The sequence below is a fragment of the Microtus ochrogaster genome, chromosome 19 (assembly GCF_000317375.1).
Source record: "Microtus ochrogaster isolate Prairie Vole_2 chromosome 19, MicOch1.0, whole genome shotgun sequence".
Classification (NCBI taxonomy): domain Eukaryota; kingdom Metazoa; phylum Chordata; class Mammalia; order Rodentia; family Cricetidae; genus Microtus; species Microtus ochrogaster.
The window spans coordinates 2385608-2396891 of record NC_022021.1 but is presented as its reverse complement, the minus strand read 5'-3'; the positions used below and the strand labels follow the sequence as shown (position 1 = coordinate 2396891).

The following is an 11284-nucleotide window of genomic DNA, read 5'->3' as shown; positions in this document are numbered from 1 at the left end:
ACACACACACATACACACACACATACACACACACATACACACACATACACACACACATACACACACACATACACACACATACACACACACACACACACACATAATTTAAAATGAAAATAAATCTTTAAAAGGCAAATCAGATGAAGACGGTTTGCCACTGGCTCATAGGGCCTCATGTCCCTAGAGGAAAACAAGCTTTCTGCCCACAGGGACAGAGACCAGGATGTCTTCATATACACTGGTGTCCATGGGGGCTGTAGTCTGGAGGCTGTCATGCTCCTTTCCGATCCTCCTTGTCACCTTCAAATCGCCCACCCCTACACTACCTCTGTCAGGAAGAGCCCATAGTCTGTAACTGAAATGTCTCTGGAGTTGATCCATAAGATCCCATTTCAGCCCGTCATGCCACACTGCAGAAGACCCCGCAGGCCACTGTGAGCCAGGCCGGAGACTCAGCCTCAAACTGTCCAAAGGGGCATTTCAGTCGACTAGCTAATGCCAGTGAGCAGAGCAAGGCAACTCTATATACTGGCTCTCCAGATGAAATCCATTGTCTTTCCTCTTATTTCCATCCAAGCAGAAGAAAAGGAAAAGTGGAGGTTCTGAAACGCCAGTGAACAAAGCAGGGGGTGGGGTGGGGGTGGGGGTACAGGAAGAGCCAGCCACTGGGCTTCGGGTCTGGAGATAGAGATGGAAAACGTAGATTTTTGAGATGTGCTTCTGATAGGGCAGGCAAAGATGAGTCTATGAAATCAAAGCCGAAGGCATGGAGGGAGATCAGGTCAACATATGCTGGGGGTGGGTCAACAGCCTATGAGAGGGGGCGGGGCTTTGTGAGGCAGAAACTGCCAGACAGGTGAACAGCAGGAGCAGATTTCCAACTGGACAGACACAGGTCCATGTGACCATGATATCAAACTATGTGCTATGTGAACTCAAACTTCAAAGATTTCAGGATGTGAAGAAGAAGGTCGTGATTATAAAAGAGACAAAGGCAGATCCCAGAGATGACCCTTGTCTAAGAAAGAAGCCAGACAGGCTCCAAAACCACAGAGAAACCCTGTCTCAAAAAACCAAAAAAAAAAAAAAAAAAAAAAAAAAAAAGAAGCCAGAAAAGATGAAACCAGAGGCATCAGAGCCCGAGGTGCACAGAAGAGAATCTCCTGAAGCTAACTGAGCAAACTCGAGGGCGAAATGAAAAGTCTCACTATTTCCTAATAAAAATAATAGACACAGTCTGACAATATCTGTGAGATGAAAAAGTTAAAAGTACTTTGGCGTATAGGTAGAGAGAAGCGTGGCTTTGGCGTATAGGTATAGAGAAGCAGGGCTTGTAACAAGGGATTTGGGTCACGCAGGCATCGGATTTTCCTGAGGCAGCATTTAATACTCAACTATGCTGGCCCTTGTAGATGGAAGCTTCAACTTTGGACTAAAGTTTTATTTAGCCACGTAAGCAAAGTGCCTAGGTTTCATTAAACTATCCCATCCCATCTGAGCCTGAGAAGTAAAGACTGAAGAATGGATTGGCGAAAGGTTTTCTCTTTCATTTTTGAAGATTTATTTTTATTTTTAACCATATCTATGTGCCTGCATGTGGGAATGCCGAACTGAGTGAAGATGCTCACGGAGGCCGGGACATCAGATCCCTCTGGAGCTGGTTACAGTATGGGTTCTGGAAACCAAACTCAGGTCCTTGGCAAGAGCAGCATTCACTCTTAGCAACTGAGGCATCTCTCTAGCCTAAAAGTAAGCGGTGACCCAGGCTAAAGAAAGAAAGCTGAGCTTGGTGATAGACATTTGTATTCTCAGTACTTGGGAGAGGAAGGCAGGAGGAGTTCAAAGTATCCTTGGCTACACAGTAAGTTTGAGGACAGCCTAGGCTACAAGAGACCATAGATGAACAAAACAAAAGAAGGAAGGAAGAAAGAAGGAAGGACAGGAGGGAGAGAAGAAGGGAGGAGGGGTTTCAGAGCTATTGTAAGTATACACACAGAATTGAACGAAAACATTGAATTGCTCTTGAAGTAGTGAAGCCATTCCTGAAATGTTCAGCCTACAGTATGAAAGAGAATGTAATAATACAACAATTGGGAATACTAACGGAGGGGGGAAAGAGGCTCACATAAGGAAGATAAAACTGTATTAAGTTATGAGCCTTACGTAGCCATAACACTATCATTAGTAGATATTAAGAGCCCTTATTGTGCCAAATTGCAGGAGACGATAAAAGCAAGCAACACATGGTCTAAAGCCCCAAGCCAGACAGCAAGGAAAACAGCCAGGAATTGTCAAAGATAGTTGGCAGCAGTAAAATTAAATGTAAATAAGAAAACCCCTTTGTTATAAAAACGCAATTTTCAGTTGCATTACAGATTCTCTCTAGCTAAATTAAAGACATACATGCCAAAATAAAAACCACAGAAACAGTTAAGAGACACACAAAGAAAGGAAAAGCAAGAGGAACATTAATTTGAGACATTCAGAACTCAGTACAAAGGGCAAGAAAGGACATCAAACTGCAACAACATTGATTATAGTTCATCTGCAATGAATTCATTCATGAGGATCTGTGCACCAGATAATGTCGTATCAAAACACAAGCAATTGAACTCAGGAATACATGAGAATGTTACAGAATTGCCTTGTTTATGAACTGTTAGCATCTTGGAATCTCACAGAAAAAAATGACACTAAGATTTTGAGTAGCTCTACAATGTACTGTTTCACATCATATCTTTCTGTAAGATTGAAGTTATTAACCAAACACATAGAAGATGATTATCCACCCAGCACAGAAGAGACTGTCAAAGTCTGCCTACTACTCAATGTCAAAGATGTAAGATTAATCCAAGTTTAAGTGACCAACACTCCCCCTTCCAGTGAAAACCTTGGAAGTCCCCAAACTAATCCTAAAATCCACTGTGGTATAGAGAGAAACAGCGAGTGTACACTTCAGCTTGCATACAGACTGCAGAATTTAATCTAAGGGAGTAATCAGCAATGTAGACAGAGGTATGTGAAAACACATGTTCATCTATGTTTTTAAAATATAGGAAACCTAAGTATATGATGAGAAATGACTGAAGACTTGTGATAGAATCATCAAGCAAAATCCCAGCATTAAAAACTGATGCAACCTCGTTAGGGTTAGAAGCAACTAAGTAATGAATGTGGAGAGAGAGAGAATTAGACCTCCCTGGGGAAGAGCCCTCTAAGGGGCTATCCAATGCCACGTGCTCAGTGCTCAAAACAAGAGCAACACCAAATGGACTCCAGTTGTAGCCATATATTTATATGTGTCATACGTATAAAAATAGTAATTAAAGAAAACAATAGAGATAATATGAAAGAGTGGAGGAGGGTAACAGTGAGAGGGGGTAGCAGGGTATGACAGTAGGTAACTGAAAATGATGCAAGTTGATGGAGGAGGGTCATCTGTCTATCTGTTGCTTTCATTGGTTAATTAATAAAGAAACTGCTTGGCCCTGATAGGACAGAAAATTAGGTAGATCTGTTGCTTTCATTGGTTAATTAATAAAGAAACTGCTTGGCCTGATAGGTCAGAACAGAATGCTGGGAAGAAGGGAAGTGAAGCAGACACAATAACTCTCCTCTTTGAGATAGACGTAGGTTAAAAGCTTCCCGGTAAGCCACCACCTTGTGGTGCTACATACATTAATAAAAATGGGTTAAGCAAGATGTGAGAGTTAGCCAGTAAGAGGCTAGAGTTAATGGGCCAAGCAGTGTTTAAAAGAATACAATTTGTGTGTTGTTATTTCGGGTATAGAGCAGCTCCTACTACAGCAAGTATATTATATACATGTATGAAATGCCATAATAAACTCATTAGCTTATACAATTTAAATGCTTACAAAATGATGAAATATTGAAAGCAAAGATTTTGCATATGGAAAATTTTTAGACAATTTAAGTTTCTATTGAAGCCATATATCTTTTGTAAGTCTTTATATACTTATTTTTTTAAAGCAATGACGGATTTGATAACTGAGCATGTCTGAGGTACTTTCAGCAATTTCTGGCTTCCACCACGATGTCAGCAACATGCACTTAATGAACTCAACAGGAGTGGGTCTTGCTTATGCATCTGTTTTCCTTAGCAGCCATTAACTAAGCCTAAATGTTAAGGGTCAACTTTGTGACAGCATCTGGGGGGTTATGAAAAATTACTATGCCCTGCCTCCCTTTCCCCTTCCAGCATTTATGGTGACAGAGACAGCCAAGGAAAATGACATGGAGACTATGCCATGGCATCGATGGTGGTAAATTATAGGGCCCAGGATTTAATGATGAGGGAAATGACAAGCTAGACACAAGGTGGGTCATGTCTGAGGGGTGTTACCCAACAATCTACAGGGGTCAGAAGGAAGAGCCTCAAAGACAAAAGGCACTAAGACAGATGCTGGCTTGTTGGAAAAACAGTAAAGATGGCAGTGTGGCCAGAACAAAGGGAGAAAGGGGAAAGAAAGGAAATAGGCCAGGTCTTAAAGAGCTTTGCAGCGACTGTAAGACATTAGGGATCCCCTCTCCCGGGCAGATATCTTAAGAATAGCCTTATCTTGTGTCCTGGTTACTTCTTTGTCAGTTTGACTCAAGTTAAAGTCATCTGGGAAGAAGAAACTTCAATTGAGAAATTGTCTCCATCGATTGGCTTATAGGCATTTTTACAATTAATGATTGATGTGGCAGGGCCCAGCCCACTTGTGGGCATTGCTACCCCAGATAGGTGGTCCTGGGTTATAGAAAAAGCAAGCAGAGTGAACCACAGAGAACAAGCCAGTACGCAGTATCCTTCCATGGTCCCTACTTCAGTTCCTGCCCTGTTTGAGCTCCTGTCCTGGCTTTCCTTGATGATGCACTGTGATCAGGATGCATGAGGTAGGTAACCCTTTCCTGTTCTAGCTGCTTTTGGTCATGGTGTATTGAGGGTCAGGCTGGTCCAGGACCTTCCCTGAGGCCCTGATGCATAGAAAAGGAACTCAGTTCCTTGCCTAAACCCAGATATGCTTGGCAAGGCCAATAATGGCTTGGGCCATGGCTTTGGAGGAGCTACAGTTTTCAGGATCCTGAGAACTTGACTTCCCTGCCCCCTTGAAGGGCTGTGGTTAATTCCCAAGGCTTTGTGCACTCATCTCTGGCACACCTGGGATATCCTTTGTTCCCTTTGTGCAAAATCGCTTGATCAGCTTCCTGCTGATTTCTTTCTATTGTATGATAGGGTTTTTTTTTGTTTTTTTTGTTTTTGTTTTTGTTTTTTGTTTTTTTTTGCTGAATCTGTCCCATTTTCCCCTAAAAACTATATATGTAAGATGCTATACTTCTTAATAAATGTGTTCGGCATATCACAGCTTATATAAGACCTCTTGATTCCAAAACTTCTTCTATCTTCTTTGTTTTCTGATCCCCTGCTTCTTCCTGTCAATGACCTACTTGTCCAGATCAATGGTGCTTATCACAGCAATAGAAAACAAACCAACAGAGGTGGCAAAAGTATAAGGGACCTAAAGGAATGGTGGCTTCAGAGCAGTGAGAGCAGTGGTGGGTTGACAAGTGGATGGGCTTGAAATACACACTGTAAACAGAGCCAGTGGAGTTGCTAAAGGACTGGCTGTCACACATAAGAAATGGGAGTCAGCCGGGCGGTGGTGGCGCACGCCTGTAATCCCAGCACTCAGGAGGCAGAGGCAGGCGAATCTCTGTGAGTTCGAGGCCAGTCTGGTCTACAAAGGGAGTTCCAGGACAGGCTCCAAAGCTACAGAGAAACCCTGTCTCAAAAAACCAAAAAAAAAAAAAAAAAAAAAGAAATGGGAGTCATGGACAAATCCTCTAAAATCTTGTCATGAGTATCTATCTGGAGTGATGGGAGGATTGGCTTGCCGGTAAGCACTGAGCTGGGAGCAAGGGCTCAGTTTTAGGCATGCAACATTCAAAAGCAGTGAGACATTCAGCAGACAGCAAGGTTGATAGGCCTGGATGTAAGAAAGTCATTAAACACAGATGAAAAGTACCAAACAACCAGTATTGACCATGGCAAGGCAAACAGCTCAGTGATACACGAGGCCCTCTGGTGCTGGAGAATTGTCTGTATTCTGTCAATCATGCTTTAAATAAATGCTGATTGGCCGATAGCCAGGCAGGAAGTATAGGTGGGAAAACCAGACAGGAAGTAGAGGTGGGGCAATGAGAACAGGAGGATGCTGGGAAGAAGGAAGCTCTTCTCTGACTCCTGCCCAGATCACCAAAGAAGCAGGATGTGACCTGCCCCACTGAAAAAGGTACTGAGCCATGTGGCTAACATAGATAATAATGATATAAGTTACAAGAGTTAATAAGAAGCCTGAGCTAATGGGCCAATCAGTTTATAACCTAATGTAGACTCTCTGTGTGATTTTCTTTGGAGCTTACTGGCTGTGGGAACTGGGCAGGACAGGAACCCCCCAACAAGAAGGCCCTCATGTTACAGCCCTCGAGAGAGAAGGTTGTGTAAGGGTGCTGAGCAGAGGCTTTACTCTGGGGAGCTTGCAGGATGGAGAGAAAGCTCATCACACACTGGATTCGAGGACTTACTGGCACACTGGAGTGACTCTTTCCCCAGGAGTGTTTTCTCACAACCCGAGCACTGCAGAACCCCTGAGAAGGTTCCCGGGACAAACTGGTGCCGATTCGGTTTTTCTTTGTCTTTGGCTTCCTTGTTTTTCATCTTCAGAAGCAGCAGAAAAGTGGGAGGGAATGGACAAAGGAGACAGCTGTCAGCGGGAATGCTTACAGAACTCAGGCATCAACACAGACTGACCCCTGAAGGAGCCGCCGTAACATTCCCAAAGACCTGCCAGGAATCCGTAAGAAAGGCGCGCACTCAGGCAAAGGTGGGTGGCCTAAAGGGGACACGTGTAGAAACTCTCCTGACTGCTGAGGACTGAAGCTACCTACACTCTACAGCGGGTTGGCACACACCCTGGATTACCTTAGATTTGTTCCGAGGGCTGGTCATCCTGTTCATGAGGAAGCTGAACGTCCGGCTCACTTTGTACTTTTCTGATTCAGATTTTGCAGGAATGATGTATTCTTCCCATTCTTCCTCCTGAATTCTACAAAGAAAGGGCTCTGTGACCAGGTGTTAGAGGCCTCAAGGGGGCCAAAGGGCATCAGGGAATGCGGTTGTACATATGTCTGTATGGACATGGGTAAACTTTTTTTGGATTTAAATGGTTGCGAAGAGAAAAAAAATAGCAACTTCATAATTAAAAGTCTATCTTATAGAGGGATGAACAGGTGACTAGATTTGATAAAGCAACTGTCTAGCAATGCTAACAACGGCAGAATCCAACAAAAAGAAGTAGTTGCTATACACTTGCTTCAACTTTCCTATATTCCTGAAATTATACTGAAATATTTAGGAAATATACTTGGATAATCTTACCCTGAAAAAACTCATCCACCTGCGTAATGACAACAGAAATTTCCTGAGACACAGAGAAGCCAAATAACTGGCAGTAGGGAAGTAGATTTTATTATCTTGGGAACACAGGGGTGGTTTTTAGTAGACAGGCGTTTTCCTGGCAGGCACCAATTGAGAAACAGAGTATGCATCTGTAGGTTCAGCCTCTTCCCTTCAGCCAGGTTTGCACCTTGAGGCTAAGCTGTGGAGGAGCCCCGGCTACACAGGCTACACATGGCCATTTTCCTTCCCCTAGTTCATACAGCCATTCCTAGAAGAGTCAGACTGAACTATCCCAAATAAAATAAAATTAATTCCTGGTTCCTCAAATCTATTTCTGTTCTCCATATCCCAGAAGGCTTTGTCAAGAAACTATTAGTCTTTAATTAAAAATCTGTAAGTTGATTTCCCCATACCATGTTCTTCAGAATGCTGTAAAACTTTGGCCTTCAACCCTCAGGTTCAGAGTAGCGGAGACTTAAATCTAAGTGTTAACAAACAAAGCTGGGCTCTTCAGGCATTAGAACCACCACCCAGCCTGGCAGAAGAGTGGATAGCACACATATGAGTCACTGTTGGGTCATGAGAACGGGGGAGTGGTGCTGCACATGCAGGAGATTGGGTCATTCTGTGTTTTAACCAAAATTGACTACGCTGTATTCCCGCTGCTTTGGACAAGAACTGACTTGGTTTAAAACACTTCTAAACTTACAAAACTCAGAAGAAGTTCTTTTCAATATCCCCAAACAAAAATGTTCTATTTCTGATATCAGGTCGATGACCAATGGGATTTCTCCCTGTAAAGTCTTACAAACCCTATTTTTCAGAAACCTCTGTGACACCTTTTTCAACAGGTAAACACATATTTCAAGTGTATCAAGAATATGAACCTTCAAATCTTAACCTTACTCAATTTTATCGATAACCTATTATTTTCAGTGAACTGGATTCAAGGTATTAAAGTAAGTTCCCACTATGAAAATTGAGAATCAATGTAGTAGGACTTCCTTTAACACTTAGATGCTTTAAGGCTAATTAATTTAATTAGATGTAATTAATTTAAAATGGAGAGTCGTTGGTATAATGATGATCTGTACTATATAATCATCAGTGAAGTGAGAAATGGCCTGTCTGTAGCAATAAGCCTACAAGGTCTGGGGTAAGTCCTCCTTTACCTTAAATATGTTCTTTTCTTCAGAAACTGACTAGTCTAGGGAAGAGAATTCCAGAGAAGGAAGTTCCTTGAGTAGTTACCTACACCATGCTAAGGCAAAGCACCAGGTGCGGCTGGGGAGCTTCTTAGCAGATCCAACAAGACACCAGGAATGGAGTCAGGGAGAAGACAGATCTACCCCGCTGTGCCCGACTGTGCCCGACTGTGCCCTCTAAGTGCCTGAGTGGGAGGGGTAAGACTGAGAGAGAAAACAGAGTGACAAGGGTACGAAAGGCCCTTCCCCCACACATGCCACGCAGGGGACACCACTGTACAAGCTGTGACCTGACCAAGTGCTATACTGGCTCTTCTCACCTTTCAACCACCTAATGGAAATATTTTACTTTAAAAAAATGTCTTAATAATCAACCTCCTATTACTACAACTGTTGGAAAGACAGGATTCTGAAGACAGGGAATTGACAACCTAGATGATTGTCAAATTACAGTGTTTGGAACAGACTCCTTAAATATAAACTGCTTAGAACAGCAGGAGGCACCCACGATCACCCAGGAATTGTCAGTTACTACTGCCTCGGCTGTCACCATTGTCATCACCATCTTTGTAAATGCCATCCTCGTCATCACCCCCTCCTTCAACGGCATTCTCAGTTTTCCTGTGTTCGTGTATCTGGAACTTTCTATTCTTGTCTAAAACAATATAAATGAACCCAAACTGCCGTTTTCTTACCGCTACTTTCATCGGGAGGTTTTAAAGCAAAACACTCATCTTCACCCAGATGTAAAAAATTCCAGAGTGCTAGGATTCATGCCACCAAAGTGAAAACTACTTCACTGTTTCCCAGAGACCCCTTAAAGCCAACCTTGACTGCCAGTTCTGTCACTTGTTCTGTAGCAAGTTCAGGGCTAATAACACCATCTAGGTGTTCAAGGCCAATAGAATTCAGCCCTCCCTCCCACTTGCATCCTGGTCTCTTCCCAGGCTTGGCTATGGCACCAGCTTTACATAGGATAGACAGCTGCCTGCGCTTCAAGCCTCAGATCTACATACTAAGCAGAAGCCTGGCGGTGCTGAAGGCCGCACTTGCATCAGGCCTAACGCTGCTAGGCGGAGATCCACAGAGGGCAGGGCAGGCAAGTTTCTGGGCTTTCCGCAACCACCTGAAGCAACTGGAGCTACAGAGAGTCTTCTAGGGGTAGAGCAGAGGCAGAGAAATCCTGCAACAAGTGAAGCTTGAGGTCCTCACAGCCCCTTGAGATGTTCAGACCTGAAAAGAACCTAAAACAGACCCCCTCCCTCATCCCTAGCCCTGCAGCCTGTACCCCTGAGGATGGAAAACAGACATCACATCTGGCTGGCTATACTGACTCCAGAGAGGGAGCAACAGGTCTTTGGTAGCTTATGACACAGAAACCTCTCACCAACTATAAAACACAGAGGAAAAGTGATGTACAGACATTTGCAAAGACAGGTCAGTAGACCCCAAAGAAAGGAGAACCCTCAACATACCTTTTTTCTCCTGGTGGCTCCGTAAAACTATATGATCTCTGTTCTGTAAGGCACACACACAGATAAATTAATCAATTAATTAATAAGGAAGCTAAGACAGACAGCAGCCACTTGTTAGTCTGAGATGCACATGTTCACCAAACTTTAAGACTAATTAATTTAATTAGATATAATTAATTTTGTATGCCATCAGTTAGAAAACCTGTGAGAACTGACCTTCTACATGTGAGGTTTTAATGCTTTCCCTGGTTTGGAGGAGAATAGGTCAATTCAGTAATTTCAGGGAGTGTGTTAGCCCCAACAAAGGGAAGCCCATGGTTTGCAAACAGTATGGAAAACTGGCTAATTTAGGGTACTTCTCACTTGGACGCCACCCTTTATTAGTAACACCAACCCCCAACACAGGTGATGGATAAGCTGCTGCTTTTCAGCCAAGCTCCATGGACACCTTGAAGGCCAGCACGGGGAAGGGTCTTTCTCAACACAACTCCAAGGTCACATCCTCAAGCAGCCCAATGAGAGATACACTCTGTGGCTGGTGGGGAAGAAGAACCACCCTCCCCGTTGGCCTGCTGGGGCAGAAGGGCAGGTTTCTGCAAACAGGGTGCCATCCTATTTACAGACTCAGAATACTCACTATGGGGATGAAGGGGGACGCCGAGTTAGAGCTGGAGAGAGGGTGGGAGGGAGTGGGCACCGAGGAGGACACCACCCACAGAGAAGGGCAATCCTTCACCAACACCATTCAGAGCGGGAGAAGAGGTGGAAATAGGAATCCAGGAGGATGAGCCAGTTACGCATGCCATGTAAATAAATACCCCCTGAGTTCTTGTATGTAAGAGAAAAATGTACTTTGAGAAAAATCAAAGGCTATTTATGGTCATTGCAAAATGTTTTTCAAATTAAGTCATTGTTCTTATAAATAAATAGAGTGGCATTCCAAGAAAGTAAGAGAGCCAAGCCTATCAACTTACACAGCCCATTATAAAGAAACTGGTCACAATCTAATTGGATTCCATCCATCAGTTTATAGCAACTTTTAAAGTATGATGTCACTCTACAAATTCTTTTCTTTATTCTCTCTCTCTCTCTCTCTCTCTCTCTCTCTCTCTCTCTCTCTCTCTCTCTCTCTCTCTCTCTCT

The 11284-nt window shown here is 43.4% G+C and overlaps 1 protein-coding gene across 3 annotated transcripts in view; it reads right to left on the bottom strand.

Annotated features, from left to right (window-relative positions):
• The window catches only part of Arhgef28 (Rho guanine nucleotide exchange factor 28), a 295501-nt gene that overhangs the window by 75697 nt on the left and 208520 nt on the right, over window positions 1-11284 (bottom strand). For all 3 annotated transcript variants that reach the window (XM_005356442.3, XM_026783747.1, XM_026783748.1), the window contains 3 exons: window positions 10143-10185; window positions 6986-7109; window positions 6589-6721 (listed from right to left, as the gene is read on the bottom strand). In XM_005356442.3, the coding sequence (XP_005356499.2) occupies window positions 6589-6721; window positions 6986-7109; window positions 10143-10185 (300 nt within the window). The remainder of the gene's footprint in view (window positions 1-6588; window positions 6722-6985; window positions 7110-10142; window positions 10186-11284) is intronic.